We start from the raw sequence: 22069 nt of genomic DNA, 5'->3' as shown, positions 1-22069 counted from the left end.
AGATTTTGTTTAAAGTGTCCAGTGGCTGACTTGTGGGCTTGTCAAACTCAAGATGTTTTGGGTGGATCAACTCAGACAGACCCAACTGAGATTTTCTTGGGAAGTTGGCCTTTATTTGTTTTCTGTCCAGCTGTGACAGTGGCTGCTGTTTTCAGTTTGTGAATGGGAGCAAAGACTTCAGCATATTCTGGATGTGAAGGCCAAGTACTAAAGTACTGCATTTACTGCAGAGTAAGAACATGTACTACTGAGGACAGATGATAGATATAATGGAAATCTTCATGTTTAAGTTGCAGCATAATTTTTCCACTGCCTTCATCCTTAAAGCATTAAATTGTTGATAAACCATCTTTACCTTTATACACTACTGCTGAGGTGCCATAAAATTGGTACCCTAAATTGAAGTTAGTATACTGAGACCTGTCAAAAATCTTGAAAGAAAATGTAGGCCTCCATCTATGTGTAGGTGTCTCTAGGAACAGAAATTATATATTTATGTTCTCAGGGTAGCTTGTCTGTTGTGGAGTTTTTTATCTTTTAGTCAGCTGCTTAATTTTTTTTCTACTTATAAGAAAGGTTTATTTTAAACTCTTAAAACCTGCAACACGAGACGACAAGAACCTTGAGTAGTAAGGCTCTAGTGAATGTTTTGTTGTGGAACACAACTCCTAAAACCTTTCCTTTTATGTTTACTTAGGTGCTTTCATTCATCCAAAAGATCCTGAACTGACCTTGGGTATCGAAGCCTGTTTAAAGGGCCTAGTTCATGCATTTTGCTGTGATAATCATAGCGACGAAAGAACTCTACAATTACTGATGACAAAACATTACCCACGTGGATTTAGACCTCAAATAATTGTAAATAAATTCCAGAATAAAATTTATGATGTTAGACAGAGGTAAGTTATGTTTTGAAATTTGTTGCTTAGCCTTGATGGTTCAAATTATTAGTTGAAAAGAACTATTTTTGATTTTTTTTTAAAGAATCTCTTGTGAGTTTTATAAATTGTTTTTTTTCTTCTTTTCTTCAGAGCTGTTTATCATCCAGAATTCCCATCTGTACTGACAGCATTGGAAATAGATCATGTAATGGTTGCCAATTGTTTGATCGATGTGAGGGGTATAGAAAAAGTCCTGCTAATTAAAGTAAGGCTTTAGGCTCCCTGTTGGTCTTTAAAGAAACTTGTTTTCTCTGTGTGGAGCATCTGGCACCTTCACTGGTAGTGTCTGTAATGGATAAAAGGGGTAGAGCAAGTTTTGTTTTCCTTCTTGCCACTGAGCAGAGGTGAGGACCCTGATGGAACTAATGACTTTTACTTTTTTTGGATTTTATTTTCCTCCAAAATCTCTTGTCCCAGTTTGTCCTCTGACATTCCTACTGGAAAACAGGCAGCTCATGCTCTGTCGAGTGCAGAGCTGAGTGTTTATCAAGCATGGCTGTAACTGAATGTATGTGCAGCTGAACTTTCTAGGCTTTTCTCATGGCAGGAATGTTGGATTTGTTCTTCCCCCTCTGCCTTACCTAATCACTGATTTTAATGTTACCATCTTTGAGCCTTACCTGAACTATTTCAACTGAATCTGAATCTGAAGTATTCTAATATGAAGAACTGATGCTTCAGATTCGAGAACACTATTGCCTTGGACAAAGGCACTTGTGACCGCTGAGTCTGGCACTGTCAATGTGGGTTTTTTTATCAACGTATTTGTTGGTAATGTTACTGACATTAAACTTTAATTGTATATTGTTTGATGTACTTCATATCTTGCTTTGGAAGGTGGTTTCCTGTACATTTATTCCACTTCTGACTGCTAAATACACCTGTGCATAGTAACCTTTTGGTTATTGGGGTTTTTTTCCCATGGCAAATTACAAGGGATTGATTAGACTATAGAATTTACAAGGTAGATAAATTCATAATAGAATAAAATAAATGAGTAGATAAACTTTGTGGGTTCTTGAGAACATAAATGTATTGTTCAACTAAGAAAAGTAGATTCTTGACATTATAGATTTTTTTCCACATTCTTTTATTACTGTATTTCTTATTTCATTAGGCATTGAAATTATTTCTGGATGAGAGCATCTTAGACAACTTTTAAATTGTTATTTTTAATTGTTGTTGCTTTTCTATTGGTATGATAAGACCATTGTGTTTTTCAGAGCAGCCGTAGAGCTCGTGAGGTAATGCAGTCCAGTCGTCCCCCAACAAACTGTAAAGAAGCTTTCACTGGTGAAGGTGATCACGTCTTTGAAAGACGGTATTACTCTTCCAATTACTCCAGACCCAAGTACCTCAGTCAAGATGTTGAAGCAGAAATAAGGTTAGCGTCTTGTGATGTTGTGTTGGTAAAAACTGTACTTGTTGACATGAGTAGTGGAATTGCTTATTTGTCTATTTGCATGGACATTACTCTCTAGTCTTTCCATTTTTTTCTGAGATTTACACTTCCCTCCTGAGAATTCTAGAAAATCTCTTTATTTCAGTGCCTTTCTGTGACAGGTGCAAACCTGCATTGTATCTAGTTATCTTTCAGCTTGTGGCAAGTAAGGGTTTGTTGAACTGGATACTCCAGGAAATCTAGCTACCTTCTCTTTTAGTTTACAATTGGAGAAAATGAGTATGGAGTCAAAGCTGTTTCTTTTAAAATCTAACACTTGAACAGTGGTGTCATAGTTTACTGTAAGGGAAGCCTGATTTTTCAAACCAAAGTTGTTAGCACATATACTACTACTGGTTTCAAACTACATCTGTGCTTTCTTAGGCTTTTGGCTTCATTTATGGTAGATATCTCTGAGAATTCCCTCACCATTTATGTTTTTAAGGGCTCTCTCTCTCATTGCTTTCAATACAGTAGTTAAAAAAGCAAAACGTACTTCAAAGATTGCAAACTTGAACTGTCAATAAACAAATTGACAATAGATTACTTTTATTTTAAGGCTCAGATTATATTAGAGACATATTACGTCAATAATTTTAGTATTAATAGCTGATAGTATAGACTGAATTGAATGTTAAAATTAATTTCTATAACTCAAAAGTTTTAAATATGTCTGTTAACTATACTTTGTTCATGTCAGTATATAATGAACTTCACTCAAAGATTATCTTAACTTTCTGTTGTGGTTAAAAAAAACCAACTGGGAATTAAACCCAAAATAAACCACTTCACTTCCCCTCACTCCCCTCCAGTAAGAGAGGGCAAAGGCAGAGACTATGAGTTAACAGTTTACTGAAGACAAACACAATGGAATAAGAAATGCACAGTAATAGCAACAACCAGGACACTTGCAAAGTGTGACAGGAATTCCATTGCTATGTTTGCCATGGAGGAATGATGTAGGCTTGTTGAAAAAGAGTGCATTTTTACCCTTTGTCTTGTCATTCGTGTATTTTTTTGTGTATTTCTGTGTGTGTCATAAATAATACCTGTGTAATATATCTCAATATCACTTTGTTTATAAAGTCACTTGGATAAAGAGATTGAAAGCAAAAGGGCACAGTTGGCAGCATCTCAGCAACATTTACATTCCATTGAAAATGAGATTAGGCAAAATGAAGATCATCTTTATGGTCATCGACGACACCAAAAAGAACTACAGGTAAAAATAAGAACAGTGTTAGTTTTTAGAAAGTCATCAGTCTTTCCCTATTTCATTTTGACTTTTGCAATCTATTTTGACTGAGTGATAGTTTTTAATGTTTATCCTTACTTTTGTTTTATCCTTACTTTGCTTTCCTATTTTTTACTTTCATAATATGCTCTCATAATTTAGGACAGAATGATAGGTCATCAGTCCTAACGTGCTGTTGTTCCTGTTTGATATCTTTCTTCCACTGTGTGCTAAATCTCACAAATTTCTATTGCTTGTTTTGACACTAATAGTGCACAGAAGAGACACTTATAATCCTTCTCTCTCCTTTATTTCTGTTGAGGCTTACCTTTTCATTCCCAGAATCTTTCTTATTGTCATGCTCTTCATATACTCTTATCCCATTTTGGTATGCTGGGACATGTCACATCTCTAAGTTTTCTTAATTTTAATTTCTTTAAAACCATTTTACAACTGTTAGCTTCCTTTTTGTGTTACTCCTAGGTAGAATATTCCTTTTTGTGGTACTCCTAGGTAGGTTATTGGGTTCTGGAACAGGCTCCCTAGGGAAGTGGTCACAGCACCAAGCGTGACAGTGTTCAAGAAGCATTTTGACAATACTCTCAGGCACATGGTGTGACTCTTGGGGATGGTCCTGTGCAGAGCTAAAGGTTGGACTCGATGATCCTTGTGGGTCCTTTCCACTCAGCATATTCTGTTATTCTGTGATATATATTTGTGGTGACCAGTGATACTCCAGGTAGGCAGTGTAAGCTAATACATGCTATATAAGGTTATATTCAGTAAATTACAAAAAAGAAGCAACAAAGAACCTGGCATGTGGACTGAAATGCTGAAGATAAATATTTGAAGAAAAAACAAAATGTATTTTATTCAATTGTCATGTTAAATACAAATAAAATAATGATTTAAAGTGCATATGACTTTCAGAACAAATTATATCTTATGAAAATGAATTCCATAGGTAGGCATGAAGAGTTCCTTTTGTTAGTCACTAATGAAAGTAAAAAATCAAATATTTTCTGTGATAACTTAAATGAACAAATATGAACTTTTCTCTTTAGTTAAGCTAAAGGATGTGTTTGTTTTTTTTCTTTTCAGATAAAAATAAGAACAGCAAATGCAGAAATAGTAGACCTTGAAAATATGGAAGAACACCAGTCAGTGGACATCTGTATCTTAGTAAGAATAGATTATCAAATTATGTCTAATCAGCATATGAAATTATGTCTTTTAATGTTGACAGTGTTTTGAAATAAGAAAAGTTGGATGAATAGTCAAGAATGTAACACTTGTCATAATTGTGAACATTTCTGTAAATGGAGTAATTTTTTTTTTTTTTGTGATTTTTAAAAATATTTTTTCCTTCTTTTTTTCTGTCTTTCTCTTTGATCTTGTACTTCCCTTTCTCTCTTCTTCTTCCCCTTCTTCCTTTTCTTCTTCTACTTCTGCCTTTTTTTTTCCTCATTCCAGACCTGCAGTGCTATAAGACTCTGGTTAGGGAGAAGTGACACTGTAGGTTTGAAGGTCAGAAGTGGCATCATCAAAACATAGGTAGAGGCTACCCTGGAGCATAATTAATGCCACAGCACAGCTGCTCTGCCCTGAACCCACAAGTTCTTCCTTTACTGTAGCTTCACCATGCACAAATTTCAAATTCATGTATTTCCCTAGAGAAGTACATGGTAGGATGATGGTTCCTTCAGAGTTCTTATTGTTATCAATGTGTTCTTAAAATGTGTGCGAAGTAGTTTAAGAACAGAGAAAAATGTTTGATGATCTGTTGTGATTTGTGTATTGGTGGCTGTGAATTTGAACTGTTGCTCTGTCATATGCTGACGTACAGATGGCCAAGTTTTAAATTCTGAGAATTATGCTGCTAATAGTGATCCTGACTGCAGTTGTTTCAGATAAATTCCATGGCGTTTTCCCCACTATTTTATCTGGGATCAACAAGAGTCCAAGATGACCAGATTTTTTCTTTAATCACATGTAGTGTTGGCACAAACTCACACTTTTTTTCAGTACTCTGTCTTTCAGTGTGAATGCACACATGTGCATGTAAGTGAACATTTCAAAATTTATTCAAAAAGGGATCAGTACAGATTCTGAAAGCTCTTACAGAGTTTCTCTTTTCCAGATAATCTAATTCTGTTTGTTTTTTTTTTAAAGTATATTATTTGATGAGATGGAGGATAGTTTTTTGTATTTTTGTAGGAGGATATCTTCCTGTTAAAAGATCATTGAACACTTCCTTGCTCAACATCAGTGTTTTTACAGTTGGTTTCTGTTAATAGTCCTATGCAGCTGTTAGATTTATGTATTTGCTTCTCTTCATTCCTTTCTTGGATTTTTGTTTTTGTGTTTTCTGTGCTTTCTGACCACTACTAAGGATTAATTACTCTTTTTTCACTTGGTATTGATTTTCATTGCTTCCTTGATTTCACAATTGTTTGATTGTGAAGGACTCTTAGCAATACAAGGTTTCATTTACGTATTTTTCCCAGGTTTTGCAATATTTGTCTTTGTGAATCAGAAAGTATGTATGATGATAATTCCTTAGGAATGGTCTGGTTTTCTAGGGAACAACAACAATCCACTTACTCTTCCTCTGTTCCTTTGTATACTGTGTGTTTGTATTCTGTCATGGATCCTGAAGGAAGTTTCCTTATTCTTTTAATTTTTTTCATCACAATTCCCAAATAAAGTCCTTTTTAATTTTCGATCAGATAATTATGAAATTCTGCTTTTATTTTACAGTTTGGTTTAGTGGTCTCCTACAAGATGTGTCAGTCTCTTCTTTTAGGCTGTCATGACAATTACACTGAGCTGCTCATGTTCATATTAGAATCTTAGAGTATTTCATGTAATATTCTACCCTGATAGTAAAATTAAAACCTGATACAGTAATTTACAAATGTATTTTTCCTTTTATCATTCCTCACTTTAATATATTTTGACAGCAAAATGAAGCTGAAGAAAATAAGGCTAAGATGGAATCTGTAAAGGAAGACATGCAACTACAAAGCAGAAAAATGGAAAAACAGAAAAATATTCTCCTGGAAGCTGAAAAAAGATTAAAAGAAGTGAAAGAAAAAATTCATGAAGTAGAAGAAGTTGCTGGCCCAATTAGGGTATTAATAACTTCATATTATATTTTTTAATTTGTTCCATTTGTGTGGCAAAGAGAATGAGGTTATAGAAGAGGTGAAGCAGAAGAAAAGATTGTGCTGCTTCCTGATACACTTAAGGTCTGCCTATAAAATGGAAATGCAGCATTGCATCTAAAGCATGTTGAGAAATAATCTTGGCAATAGTTTGAAGGTGGTGTTGGTTGTTAAGTGTAGTTGCTGTAGTGTTTTGTGTTCAAAGAGAGTTCATTTCCAGGTATCTTTAGTCATGGAGTGAAAAAAAGAAAAATAGTTTCCTTGACTTTCATTTTTTTTGTGCATCATATTTGTTGTTTTGGCTTGTTTCTTTCTAGGAAGCCTTGGCTAAGAATGTTCATAACTGTTTATTTCTCTGTGGTGGTTTTAATCTAGGCCTTCCTTGGTTACCAGTTTGTAACCAAGGAAGAGGCAGTGTTCCCAGTATTCCATACGATTTTTACGTAAATCGGGGTATAAATAAGAAGGGAAGAGAGGCCTTCACTCTCTTCTCTTCCAGCGGAGTACGGGAACAGTGGGTCCTTGCGTTGGTCTCGCTTATCTAAGGCTGAGGCCTGCAGCGACCGCTGGCCTGCCACGTGGAGGATAGCAGAGTGCTGGCCGTGTGTGCCAATCCTGCTTTTTTCTAAGGGACGTGGTGAGATTTGTTTTACTAGTTATTTTACTAATTCTCAGGTTTGATTGCGTATATCTGCTCGGTGTCCCTTTTTGTTCCCTTTTGTTCCCCTTTCCCTATCCCTTCGGGGGGTGTTTGGATTCCTTTTTGCTGTGTACATAGCATCTTAACTGTAATATACATCAAATATATATTTTTTTATATAACTAGCTGGATTTTCGGGTTCTTCAATTTACATAATTTTTTTCCTTTGCTCTGGGGGAAGAAGGAAGGGGGAAGGGGGGGAGGCTGCTACTGGGGTTTGGGCATTTGGCAGGGAGCCAAGTCCGAACCATCACATTTTCAAAATAGCATTTGAAGTTCTGTATGAACTGGATGTTATTTTATGAAGTTGCATAATACCAGAAGGTACCAGTACATAGTTTTAATTATTCAAGACCACAGAAGGCACATGTAAAAGGCGGAGAAATACCAAGACTTAAGATAAATAGCAGAGTGTTGGCATGCAAAATGTGATATTGGCAAGAAGTAATGGTTTGGAAATGAAAAACAGAAATAAGAGTCCATCACATTTACAGTATTGTAAATTTGTAGAAGGATGGAATAAGGAAAAACTTAGAAGGATCATTATCCTAATCTCTTAAATTTCTCACTTAAATATATTACTATGTAGTCGGCCCAAATTAAAAAAGCAAGGGCAAACAAAAAGAGGAAGGAAACAGGTCAGGAAAGCAATGAATAAATATGTTCTAATGTATCTAGTATGGAATTTCTGTAGATATGAACTATTTTAAAAGAACCACTGTGTAAGGAAAGAGAATAGATCTATTCAGAATATGAGAATATTATTATTGCTTGTTATTTAGGAAGACTGAACACAACAGAGGGCAGCTCTAAAATTCCTGAAAGGGAAAAGATGTGTTAAGTGTTCTGCAATTGTTTAATAACCTGTTGACATATAGCAAGTTGTGGCTTTAAGGTAGGATTTGAAAAAAGTAAGAGCATCTGTTATTGTTGTTGGTGTTTGGTTTTCTTGTTTGTTGTTTTGGGGTTTCTGGGGTGGTTTTTATTGGAGTTTTTCGTTTGGTTTGGGTTTTTTTTTTTTTTGATTGTTAAGCCATCTAGTGGACAGGGATGAGGAAGAAAATTATGTGTTAATTTTCATTCTTTGTACCTCTTTACTTCTCTGGAAAGATATATCACCTCAACAGTATCAACACTTATGTAGTATAGATGTTGCTGGTGAAGGGTCTGGAGCACAGTTCCTGTGAGGAGCAGCTGAGGGAACTGGGATTGTTTAACCTGGAGAAAATGAGGCTTGGGTGGACCTTACCACTCTACAGCTACCTAAAAGGAGGTTGTAGTGAGGTGGGGCTCGGTCCCTTCTCCCAGATAACAAGTGACAGGATGAGAGAAAATGGCCTCAAATTGCACGAGGGGAGGTTTAGATTAGATATTAGGAAAAAAATTTTCATGGAAGGGATGGTAAAACAGTGGAATGAAACACCCAGGCAGGTGGAGTCACCATCCCTGGAAGCATTCAAAAATGTATGGAAATTGCACTGGAGGACATGGTTTAGTGGTATTTATGCTGGTGGTGCTGAGTTGATGGTTTGACTTCATGATTTTAAAGGTCTTTTTCAAGCTTAACTATTCCATAATTCTATGTCTTTATGTTACAGGTATAGCAGGACTGAATTTTCACACAGAAATACAGTTGTGGCTGATGTCATTACACAGTCATCAGAAGTTCTGGGTAGAATGTAGTGTAAAAAATAAATCTATATTTTTGAGTTTTAGGAGAAAGGATGGCTTTTTTCAAAGAATAAAACATCACCTCCAGATATGATTCCTAAAATCATTGCATGTATTTATTATGTCCTTGTCAGAATTGAGTATAGACTCTCTGATTAGTTGCTGTTAAAGCTCCTGGACTCTAGAAGGAGTAGTCTTACTGAAAGCAAAATCAATTAGACCGTGGTAAAAACAACCTGTGATAAGTACATAAACATGTGGAGAGATTCTCAGGAATCTACCCCAAACAGCTCTCATCGTGATTTATTCCAAACAGGATGAATTAAACCAGGCTGAGTCAGAAATGGAAAGCAGTAAACGCCATTTGCAGCACTATGCAGACAAACAGAAAGAACATTTGGCCTGCATCAGAAAGCACAAAGAATTACTGGCTGCCAAAGAAAAGGAACTAGAGGTACATGTGTTTTTTTTTTTTCTTTATTAAAGTCAGATGGTCATGATCCTTCTAAAATTTAATAATAACTTATTCCACTTGTATGACATACAGACCATGTTAATACTCAGCTACACTGAGTATTCTCTCAGCTGTGTCCTAGCCTGACTGTCAAAATCAAGTAAAAGTAACTTTGTGTAAGTAAATTGAAGCCTCTTTCTTTCTGGCCAGACGGCATTTCTGTCTTTACAGATAGGCTAGTGGTTATCCATCTAGGACTATTTCTTGTCTTTTGCAATGAAAAGATAAAAACAACTTAACCTTAAAATTTGCATTTTAAGTTAAATTGAATAATGCTGTTCTGGCTTCTTGGATGCTCAATTTTTCATTGTACAGACCCCATATCTGATCTTTTGAAGGCTTAGTTAAGCTTTATTAACTAACTCTGAAATCATATCCACAAAGACTTTTGGAAGACTGTCCTATTTAATTATGGTGATTTTCATTCCTTATTTGTCTGTATTAGCTAAATAACTGTGATAATATTAAAAATCTCAGATGGATACAGTTCTTGGCACTGAAATAACTACCTACTTAAAAATATTGTTAGTAAAATTGTTAACTGGGTTTGCTGTGATGAATACCCAAGGAACAGCACAAAAACATTGTCTTACCTGGAGACCTTGTTTTTCCATAGCCTAAAATATTTGTTGTGAGAACTAAACAGATTTTTAAAAAATTTATTAATTAACTGAGCTTCAAACATTACTTTAGGAAAAAACAGCCCAAGCCAGGCAGATCTACTCGGAGCGCATCCATGTCAGCAGGACTGTTAAGAGTCTTGATGCAGAAATGAATCGCCTGAGAGAGAAGATAAAATCAGAAACTAGTCTCCATGGAAACAGAGAAGAAATAATACAGTAAGTCATCTTAACTGTGTAAAGTTGTTCAGGTAAGATTGCAAAGAGAGAGGAAGAAAGAGCTTTCTTAGTGACTCACTGTGCATTTATGTGTGTTTTTAGCACTTAAGCTGTGTATGAAGATACGGAAATGTGTTGTACTGATTCGCAGTCAACCAATACTGAACAAATTTAGGAGTCCTGAAAAACCCTCCAGTGATTTTAAGCAGCATCTGTACTAGATATATGACTATATCCCAGTTATGATTACACAAACATAACTCACCGTTGTTCTGTGATGCATTGAGTGTTAAGCATACTTATAATTTGAGTAACTAATGCACAAGTTAGAAAGTTACTTGAGGTTTTGAATACAGTGTCTTGCAAGGGAGCACTCCCCTCAGATATTCTTTAGCATGGGGAACCCAATCATTCATTCTCCTTGGTGCAAGACTTTATTGTCAAAAGAATTAAAAATAGAAGTAAGATTTAATTTTCGACCATTTTTGATTTGCTAAGTGTCTTATTTGACTCATCAAATGCTTTTAGATTTAACATAAATCCTCGCAAAAGAGTTTTCATTTGAATATTTTGATTATCAAAATGATTTTCTGCATTTACAACAATAGCTTACTTTTAATGTAATGCATGTTAACTAAACTTTCTTTTAATCAAAACAGGCAATTTCATGATGCAAAGGAAAGATATGAGGATGCAAGCAGTAAAGTAAAGAATTTAAAGAAATTTTTTAGGGTGCTGGAAAGAATCATGGCAGAGAGAGTCAAAGCTTATCAGCAATTCCTACGGTGAGTTAATTTTACTGTAATTTCAGGTTTCAGATAAACTGACATCTAAGGATGTGCCCATATTCCGGGGTGAAAATTAAAGAGCAGACCAGTGAGAACACACTGTCTTTAGGGCAGTGTTCACAAGAGGTCTTTTTAACCTAAGCTTGCTCCCTGTTTCAGTCCTGTCATTGCTGACAGTTTAGAGGAAGCCTGGACTGACAGCTGGAAAAGTAGTTTGTTAATGGAAGCTGTATTTTGCTTCCCACCAAAGACCTCAACTGCGCTGACTTCATCCATGGCAGTTCCGTCTGAGTGCTAGTTTTGGTCAATAGAATATCAACAACGTACAAGAATTGAAATAATCTGGACTATCACTCATTTTTATTGATCATAATTACTGGTGCTGAGCTCACATTATTTCATTGTGGGCCAAGCACTTTTCCTCTGCCATGTGCTGGAAAAATTTGAAGATATCTATTCAGGTTCTGTAATTTGACAGCTTCTTCTCCATACTGGGAGTGCACCCCTTCTTTCTTGCTTCAGTCCCTTAGTATCCTCTACATATCCATGAAGATTTTGTGGTGTCCTCCCTTTAAAAGGATTGATGGTCTGTTTTCCAATGCAGCACTTCATCATTTATCATTCCCTTCAGCAGAAATTGAGGGATACCTTTGTTGGCTCTGCTTTTTTGTACTTTTTGATCTGGATTTGGGGGAGGTGCCAGTATGATCCTGACAAATAGTGATGATGAGGAGAATCTCCCAACCTTTGCAGATAGAAGTACAGAGATAGTAGTGCGCAAGATTTACCTGCAGAATCTGATGCTTGCCTTATGGTGCCCACATATGTCAAATTGAATCTTGGTCCTAGTGCCCAAGTTTGAGTATGAAACACACCTTACAATGTGTTAAAGAACCATAGTTCTTTCTTGGAGGAACTCTCACGTGTTGTCTATTGGGCTAGAATGTGCTAGAATTGAGGGGGTGGGCAGAGAAATTAATACACAATGCTCTTTAATTCCCAGAATCTGCCAAAGGCCATGTAAATTTCTTACTGTGCAGTCGTAGTACTGGATAGGGAAGCAGTGGAATGTTGAAGTTCTGGAAAAATGTTGTAAAAAGCTTCTGGTCTGTTAAAACAAATTCTAGAAAATACAAAACTGTACATCTGGATTTCTTACCTCCTTACTTTGTGTCAGTGATTCTCTGCAGATGTTCAGAATTGAATGTCACCCGCTTGAGAGCATAACTGATTTGGGGAAAATGTTATTAATGGTGCAGGCCTTAAAATTTAACGATGTGGGATTGTTGATAAACATCTGTTGTTGCTTTTTCATGTATTTTAAAACTTGCTGACCTAATGTTTGTTTGCTTGATTTAAGTATCCTTTCTATACGATGCAAAAGCAGCTTTGAGGGATTATTGCATGTTCGAGCTTGCTCTGGAAAAATACTTTTTGATCACAAGAACGAGACACTTTCCATAACAGTAAGTTATTTTATATGGCTTCAATTATCATAATATGTAATTAATTATTAATTTTTTTAGTCTCAGATGCTAGGACATGTATTGCAAAGGATAGAATAAATTGTTCTTCCATATCCAAATTGTGATACACTAATCTGTAGGATGCTGTTGAAAACAAGCAAGAACAAAAAACATTGCCGTGTTAAATGGGCGGGTTGCTAGATTACAGGAAATAAATTTAGATTGCTGTCTTGTGCCAAGGAGAAGAATTCACTAGTGAGTCATTCTAGTCAGTCTTTCAAAATAGCTTATTCCTATTTCATTGATAGGGGTTCACCATTATTTATGTGATTGTGTAGTGGCTCTGGTTGTTATTTAAACAACTTTTACTGTCTTAAAGCTTCAATATTGTGGGGTTTCTTGTGTATTTTTAACATGACATCCCAAAAAGTTGTGGGTTTATATACTTTTGTTTCTGTGGGAGACTTAAGGTGAAAATTGTGCAGTGACAACATAAATACGTGTTGTTGCAGTCCTAATTAAACAAATGAAGCACATGTATCTGAAGAATCAAACTCAGTCCATAAAATATCAAGTCATTACCTGACTTTATCAGAATATGTATTTTTTAATAGCTAATGTCTCATGTTTCTCAGACAAGAGGTCTATATTTAGTCAAGGAAGGTAAATTGCAAAAGAAAACAATTCCCCCCCCCCCAAAAAAAAAGATTCCACTCCAAAATAATTCTATTTTTCCTGCTGAACTTGTTAAAGGTAATGCAGTTAACAGGACAAGAAAACGCCTACGTTTTATATTACAGGAGTGCCACAAGATGTCATCCTAATCAATGCAACCAAAGGGCTGTTCTCAATGTTCTATGCATTCCAGTAAAGAAACTCTTCTGCCTTTAAAATTCCACTGTAGATCAATTACCTGCTTTTCTGTTGTAGCTGGTAACTGGATTTTAGCTGTAATGTAACTACACTAGTTAACATTTATGAACCACTGTTTAACAGCTATCAGAAATAGAGAATTGAATAAGAAATCACTGGCAGAGTCATTCAGTCTGTATTTCACTGTGATAGAGGAAGTTGCAGTGATCCTAGAAATGTGTTATTAAATGGTTAGGAGCCATCCATTCCAGAATGGCAGTTGAGTGACTTGCAGAAAATTGTTCTCAGGTGATATGCTCATGTATAATGTGTTTGCTGTTAAAATTATGATTCCTGATAGTAAGTCTCTGTCTCATGTTTAAAAATCGCTGCAATATTTTTATTTCAAGGTTCAGTTTGGAGATGAAGAGAAAGCTTCCCTTACTGATTTGAAATCCTTATCAGGAGGTGAACGTACCTTCTCTACAGTTTGTTACATTCTCTCTCTGTGGAACATCACTGACTCTCCTTTCCGATGCTTGGATGAATTTGATGTCTACATGGTATACTTTAAACTTAAACTACATCTCCCACTCTCATTTATACAAATTAGTGAAATAGTTGTACTGTTACCACGAGACAGAGAGTTGACACGGCATTATTTAATTTTGCCTTCTGTGTCAATCACCTGTTTACTGGGAATTACAGAACTAGAGGAGAAAAAAGATAATATACTTCATATATAAAGAATTTTGGAGGGAGATTCCTAGTTTCATGTGGAATGGTTACAGCAGCAAAGCTTTCTTAGTCCCTGCTAAAAACAGCTTCCTATTGTGCATCTCTTTCAGTAAAGCCTGATGCATAAGGTTGTGTTCAAAACATGATAAAAACAGTAATAATCCTAATAGAAACAAGCTCCAGAATGGCTTGGGTTTCATGCAGCCCTTAAATCCTTTCAGGTATTTTTGAGGCAGAATTTTAGCGAAAACATTATTCTACTAAGATACATTTCATCTCAGCATAGCAATAAAGTAAGAAGTATTACATGTATATCAAAACTGATAGAAAAACAGTGAGTAGGAGTGTGTGATTATTCTGGTAGAAACTTTCCATTGTCCATGGATACTAAAAAGTACAGTTTAAGAATTTCCCAGACTATAATTTGTAGGTTTTAGAATTTAACCCTAATGTTTCTCCAGCTTAGATATTATCAGACTTTTCTTTAGCAAACCTTTACTGTATAGGAATTAATTCTGGTAGGTTTTCCTAGAATCATGTTTTCTAATGTATTTACTGTGGTCAGTATTACTACCTGATAAATCTTTTGTCTTTAGGACATGCTTAACAGAAGAATTGCCATCGATATGATTCTGGAGAGGGCTGATTTTCAGCAGTATCGACAGTTCATTTTGTTCACCCCCCAAAGCATAAGGTAATACTGTTGTGTTTTGTTTCATGGTACAAGAATTACAAGGAACTACTAAGTTGTCTTGCAAGAAGTGTAACTTGAAAAAATTAAATATGAAGAGAAATAAATTTTGCTGTTTGTAGCAATAGAACATCAACAATTAGGCAGTTCAGTGCTGATAGTTCTCAGAATTTAATAGGTTTTTTTACTCTTCCTTGCGTAATGTCTGTTAATATGATAATTCAGTGGGACTTGAATCAGTTTATCTGAAGTAAAACAACTATTTGAAATGTTTTATTTTGTCAAGCAGGCTCCTCCTCGTTTAGTGCCCTGTATGTCCCTCTCCCCTCCCGAAATTAACAGAAGACGTAGCATTTTTTCTGTTAATACTACAGCACTTTCAAGGTGTTTGTCACTTGAGTTTATTTCATTTTATGGGTTTTAATATTGCTGATCTAGAGACTCATAACTTACACCATGTTTTGAATTTTTGATCTAGTAGCTCAGAATTGTTCCAAAGCCTCCATATAAGTCCCTGGTAAAGCCATGCCCAGCTTAAGGGAACAGCCACTGTCTGACCCTGTGCAGCCAGCTCCTCTCTATTAACCCAATGTAACCAGTGAAGCCTGAAGAGGATAATTAATCAGGCTTCAAAATGAAGTTGATTTATTTTAATTGTCTTCCCTCACTAGAGTATATAAAAAGTAGGATAGTAGTATTCTGGTTTTATTTCAGTGGAAATGCTTTTGTGGAGGTTTTCTGAAATTAATAAACATACTGGAATTTTTTGTATGGTTACTTTTTAAAAGTAATAAATCAAGTGCAGTTTGCTTTTGTTACATTGTTACATGTTGCATCTTCAGCAAATATTAAATTTAACAGACGTCTGGAGGCACCTTCAAGAAAAAATAATTTAGGATGATCAGTGTAGAAGCCTATGTAAATGTATATTTAGTGACTTTGCTCATTCTTAGTATAATGCGAGTGATTGCACATGTATATAGTGCCTATAAGGATCTGTAAGGGAAATACAAACTGCATTTCATCACTGTTTCATTTGGAGGTTTTTTGTAAAAGTACCTTTTCTCTAATTAAGGTAGTCTGATTGTTAGAAATCACATGATGGAAATCAGTCCTTGTCTTTACCTCAAGCTTTTACTGAAGTCTGGGTCCAGTATCAGTTCAGTAAAACCTGAATTTCACCCCATGTTGCTGTTTTTTAAGACTGTCAAATTAAAAAGATGGAGTTATTTAAAGGAAAATATGTAATGGAAAGAATCAAATGGAAATACTAAAATTTGTGGAGAAGAAACACTGTTTAAATGATGCATACTTTATTTTTAGTTCTCTGCCTACGATTCCCCATATTCGAATCCTCTGCTTGCAAGACCCTGAAAGAGGCCAAAGACAATTGAATTTCCAAAATGAGACAGGCCGTGATGAAGATCAATAAGTATCTCTTTGTGAATATGGCATACTGTTGAGCACAAATGTGGAATAGTATTTGTAAAGTTATTGCTTCCTGATGCTGAAGAAGGGGATGTTTTGTTACATACTCTCAGGAAGATGTTTCTGTATTGTTATTATTATTTTTTAAAGAATTCACTTTGTGTGTTCACAGACCAAGAATAGAGAGAGTTTGTATAATGGGAAAATTTTGAATGTTCAGTTGATATTTTTAGCTACCAACTAATAGAATTTTTTTATCAGTTGTTCTGTTTTTTCTTCTGGAAAAGTTGAAATATATTTTGTATAACTATTGAGTAATATTTTAATAAACAGTTTGAACTGATACTTGTGGTAATGTTTTAATGTCTCTACACATTTAGAATTAGCATTAGGTTAAAAATACTGGTTTCTTCCTAGTTCTGCTTTATTTCTTAAACATGTGCTAATTAATACATGCAGTATAATGTGTTTCATTGATTTTCCATTGGAACCACAGCAGCTGAACATGAGAAACTATTAGTACTTATGGTTTCATAAGTAGAGAAGGGAAAAATTTATTTACAGTATATTCTCTGGGAGTGGAAACAAGTGCTTTTTTTTCTTTTCCTAAAGAGTTTGAGTTTTTTTGGACGTGAGCTTACAACACCTAGCAAGCTGTGGCTTTATAAACTTAGATTCTTAATTCCAGTAAACTGAGTTCTTGTACACTCAGAGTTTCCAGATGGAGAATAAGTCTCTAGATGTTCATTGTATTAGAACAAACTATAGAGACAAGTCCTTCCAATATAGAGGAATAGAGTAAGAATTCTGGGAAATAATACAGTAATTTTACTACAGCATTGTAGACCTGTATTTCCCATAGTCCCACACTTCCTGGGACTGTGCTAGAGCACTTAAAATAAACTTGATTTATTTAAATATTGCAAGCATTTATTGGGGATAAGAGAGAGAAAAAAGAACCAGATTTTTCAAATTCCCCCAAATTAACTTTTTTTCTCTCCTGTTCTTTTTTTGTCCAGGAACTTGAAATTATTGGCAGCTCTTCAAAAAAACCCACATTTTATAGAGTTCAGCTATTAGACATACTTTTTTCTTCTTCTTTTTTTTTTTTTTTTTTTATGTTATGGGGATACAAAAGCCATTAAGACTTCTCAGAGAACAATATTCTGCAGTTTTTGCAGTTTTTTACTGAATAGCAGTTCCTCAGTAAAACCTTATTGTAGTGTAAATTTTAACTCAACTTTGTAGCATAATTTGTTTTCAGTTGCTGCACAGTATTGTGTGTTTTTTAATATTGTTCAGTTTTTACACAAGCAGGTATTAAAACTTACAGGTTTCTTTAAAATATGGAAGCTAGGTAAGACTTGAAGGAAATACGCTTCATAGAATCATAAAATCATAAAATATGCTGAGTTGAACCCTCAGGATCATGGAATCCAACTCCTGGTCCTGCACAGGACAGCCCTGAGAATCACACCATGGGCCTGAGAGTGTTATCCAAATACTTCTTGAACTCAGACAGGCTTGGTGCTGTCACCACTTCCCTGGGGAGCCTGTTCCACTGCTCAACCACCCTCTGGGTGAAGACCCTCTTTCTAATATCCAACCTAAACCTCTCCTGGCTCAGCTTTGTGTTGTTTCCTTGAGTCCTGTTACTGGTCACAAGAGAGAAGAGATCAGTGCCTGCTCCTCCTCTTCCCCTCATGAGGAAGTTGTAACTGCAGTGAGGTCTGCCCTCCGTCTCCTCCAGGCTGAACAGAGCACGTGGCCTCAGCTGCTCCTCGTACAGCTTCCCTCCAGAGCCTTTGGATGCTCTCTAAGAGCTTAATGTCTTTTTTTTATGTTGTGGCACCCCAACTTGCACTTAATACTCAAGGTGAGGCTGCTGCAGAGCAGAGCGGGACAGTCCCCTCCCTTGACCAGCTGGGGATGCTTTGCCTGATGCCCCCCAGGATACGGTTGGCACTCCTGGCTGCCAGGGCACTGCTGACTCATATTCAGCTGGCCACTGACCAGGACCCCCAGGTCCCTTCCCATGGCACTGGTTTCCAGCATCTCATTCCCCAGTCCGTACACACAGCCAGGGTTGCACTGTTTCAGTGCAGGTTCTGGCGCTCACTATTTTTGAACTTCATATGGTTGGTGATTGCCCAGTCCTCTATAATTTTTCGAGGTCTCTCTTCAGGGCCTCTGTGTCTACAAGGGAGTCAACAACATCTCCCAATTTAGTGTCATCAGCAAACCTAATTAGTGTTCCTTTGAGTCCTGTGCCCAAGTCATTAATGAAGATGTTGAAGAGAACTGGGCTGAGGATGGAGGCCTGTGGAACCCCACTAGTGACAGGTCACCAGTTTGATGTCACCCCATTCACTGTAACTCTTTGTGCCCGACCCATGACCCAGTTGTTCACCTATTGGGTCACACGGTTATTCAGCTGTGTGCTGGACATTTTGTGAGAGATAGTATCAAAAGCTTTACTGAAATCCAAGAAGATGACATCAGCTGGCCTCCCTTGATCAGCTACGTGGGTTATGTTTTCATAAAGGGAAATCAGGTTTGACAAGCAGGACTTTCCTCTCGTTAAGCTGTGCTGGCTGTGACCCATGACTGCATTGTCTTTCAGGTGTTTCTCAATACCTCCCAGAATAATCTTTTCCATGATTTTACCAGGCACTGGAAGTGAGACTGACAGGCCTGTAGTTTCTGGGATCCTGCTTCTTGCCCTTCTTGAAAACTGGGACAACGTTTGCTCGCTTCCTGTCAGCTGGGACCTCCCCAGATTCCCAGGACCCCTCAAAAATAATTATCAAGAGAGGTTTTGTGATGACATCCTCTTTGCAGATTCTCAGATGAATCCCATCAGGCCCCATAGATTTGTAGGAATCCAGCTGGAGCAGCAGATCCTGGACAATTTCAGGATCAACTGGGAGCTGATCATTCTCACAGTCATTGTCCTCCAGCCCAGCCATTGAGACCCCCCTTGGTCCGTCATCCATGTTGAAGACAGAGGCAAAGAAAGCCTCAAACACCTCTGCCTTGTCTCTGTCTCTGTTTGAGTTGACCATCCTCATCCTGTAATGGACCAGTGCTATTTCTACACTGACTTTTGCCATTAATATCTTTTATTGTCCCCCACATTTCTGGCAGCTTCAACTCCAGTTCAGCTTTGGCTGCACAGATCTTCTCCCTACCGTGTCAAGCAGAATCTCTGCATTCTTTCTATGTCACTTGACCTTGCTTCCACTGGGTATATACCTTCCTACTTTGCCTTATTTCCAAGGGAAGATCCCTGCTCAGCCAAGCCAGCCTTCTGCCTCACCTGCTTGACTTCCAGCATTTGAGAATTGCCTCCTCACAGGGGACTTTACTTACTAATTCCTTGAGCAGCCTGAAGTCTGCTCTCATTGTGGCCAGACTTGAGGTTTTGCTGGCACTTTTCCTTCTGTTAACAGAGATTTTTAACTCGATCACTTCACGGTCAGTGTGGCCAAGAGGCCTCCAGTCTCCACTTTGCTCATGAGATCCGCTCTGTTGACAAGCAGCAGATCGAGGAGGGCCTTTTTCCAAGTTGGCTTCTTAGGACCTATTCCAAAAAGTTGTCATCCAGGTTTTTTAGGAATCTTTTGGCCCAGGCTGTACCAGCAGTGTGATGTTCCCAGTTGATTTCTGCCAAGTTGAAGAAGTCCATAAGGACAAGGGCAGTTGACTTGGAATTGTTCCTTAGTTCCTCAAAGAATAATTCATTGGCATCACTGTCCTGGCTGGGAGGTCTGTAGAAACTCCCACAATGAAACCTTTTTTGTTTCAAACATTATTTGTTTGCCCCTTGCTTCTTACCCAGAGACTCTCAGCTGTGCCATTGCCAACTGTGAGCTCCACACAGTCTAACCCTTCCATTACATACAGTGTAACTCTGCCTCCTCTGCCCTGCCTATCCCTCCAAAAGAGTCTGTAACCTTCCAACAGGGCACTCCAGTCACAGGTCTCATCCCATCAGGTTTCACTTACGCCAGTGATGTCAAATCTCTGGGACTGGGCCAAAGCTCTGAGATCATTTGTTTATTCCTCATGCTGTGTGCTTTGGTGTAGAAACATTTCAGGAGTGGTACATTGTAGCCAACACCTCTTGAGGCAGATTGAGGGATTCCATTAGTGCTCATTTCCTCAAATTTTGGCACTGGTTCATCACTGGCAAGCCTGGTATTTTCCCTTTCCTCCTTCCAAACTAATTTAAAGCCCTGTGAGCTCTTTTCCCCCTCTGAGACAGATGCATCCTGTCAGGTGTCAGTAGACCAGGTGGCTGAGTAAACCAGGAGAGATTGTTCATGATGAAGATAAAGAGGCATTTGAGCATGTTACCCTAACAGGATGTAAAATCTCCATCCTTGGAGGCTTTTGGAGTCTGAATAGACTCTTGTACCTGCTTCAGGCAGGGAGTTAGGCAAAAGATCTCTGAAGGTCCCTATCAAATTGAACAATTCCATAACTCCATAATTAAAGGTATTTGCACCTTTAGGATTATGTGAAAATACTGTGTGGGGCAAGGGGGAGTACCAGGAAAAGTGCATACTTGCCAAAACTTGTCTGGAACCAGCAAGTCAGCAGGTGAATCTAATCCTCTACTCTGCCTTTGTGATCCTGCCTGGAGTAGTGTGTCCAAGTCTGGGATTCCCAACACAGGAAAGACCAGGTGGAATTGACCAGTTGGAATGAGAGCTGGTGAAGAACCACTAAGTTGATCATAGTGCTGGAGCATTTCTCCTATGAAGACTGGCTGAGAGCTGGGGTTGTTCAGCCTGGAGAAGACTCCAGAGAGACCTTATAGCACCTTCCAGTACCTAAAGGGGCTACCAGAGAACTAGAGAGGGACTTTTTACAAGGGCATGTAGTGACTGGACAAGGGGGAGTGGCTTTAAGCTGAAATAAAGTAGATTTAGATTAGATATTAGGAAGAAAATCTTTACTGGGAGGGTGGTGAGGCACAGGAACAGGTTGCCCAGAGAAGTTGTGGATGCCCAATCCCTGGAAGTGTTCAAGACCAGACTGAAACTGAGCAGCTTGGTTTAGTGGAATGTGTCCCTGCCCATGGCAGAGGGTAGAACTGGATTATCTTTAAGGTCCCTTCAAACCCAAACCAGTCTATGAATCTATGGAACCAGAGTATGCTTCAGACCCTTTTACAGTATGAGGTGATAGAATGGCATAGCATTATTTCCTCCTGATTTTATTCAGCATCCCCTAAAAAAAAAAAAAAATGCAAGAGTGCAGAAGCAGGAAAGAGTAAAGCATTTATCTTGATTAGTACTTCCATAATGAGTTCTGTGGAAAAGAGAGCTTAAGGAAAGTTAGTGCATTCTCATTGAACTAACACTTCAGCTTTCTCCCAAGTTTTTTATAGACTTACTTGAAATGTTAGAGCAGTTGGCATCAATTCTGGTCTTTGGTTCATATCAGTATATTGTATTTATTCTAATCTGCCACTGTACTTGATGTACTTGATGTACCTGACTGTATAATTATTAAAGGCAATTGTTTTCATGGTAGAGGATTAGTTCTGAATAAAAAAATATTGAAGCACTGGCATGGATGCTCTTATTTT

General features: G+C 37.3%; 1 protein-coding gene across 4 annotated transcripts in view; it reads left to right on the top strand.

Moving 5' to 3' along the window:
- The window catches only part of SMC6 (structural maintenance of chromosomes 6), a 42026-nt gene extending 21217 nt beyond the window's left edge, over positions 1-20809 (top strand). For all 4 annotated transcript variants that reach the window (XM_050316585.1, XM_050316587.1, XM_050316588.1 and 1 more), the window contains 13 exons: positions 698-899; positions 1032-1146; positions 2165-2325; positions 3469-3604; positions 4718-4798; positions 6580-6750; positions 9471-9608; positions 10362-10507; positions 11167-11292; positions 12656-12761; positions 14024-14176; positions 14948-15045; positions 16366-20809. In XM_050316585.1, coding sequence (XP_050172542.1) covers positions 698-899; positions 1032-1146; positions 2165-2325; positions 3469-3604; positions 4718-4798; positions 6580-6750; positions 9471-9608; positions 10362-10507; positions 11167-11292; positions 12656-12761; positions 14024-14176; positions 14948-15045; positions 16366-16474 — 1742 coding nt within the window. In that variant the 3' untranslated portion in view covers positions 16475-20809. The remainder of the gene's footprint in view (positions 1-697; positions 900-1031; positions 1147-2164; positions 2326-3468; positions 3605-4717; positions 4799-6579; positions 6751-9470; positions 9609-10361; positions 10508-11166; positions 11293-12655; positions 12762-14023; positions 14177-14947; positions 15046-16365) is intronic.
- The last annotated feature ends 1260 nt before the right edge of the window (positions 20810-22069 follow it).

Source organism: Myiozetetes cayanensis, unplaced genomic scaffold, assembly GCF_022539395.1.
Source record: "Myiozetetes cayanensis isolate MyiCay16 unplaced genomic scaffold, myiCay2020 scf2-11, whole genome shotgun sequence".
Classification (NCBI taxonomy): Eukaryota; Metazoa; Chordata; class Aves; order Passeriformes; family Tyrannidae; genus Myiozetetes; species Myiozetetes cayanensis.
This window is presented reverse-complemented; position numbering and strand designations above follow the sequence as displayed.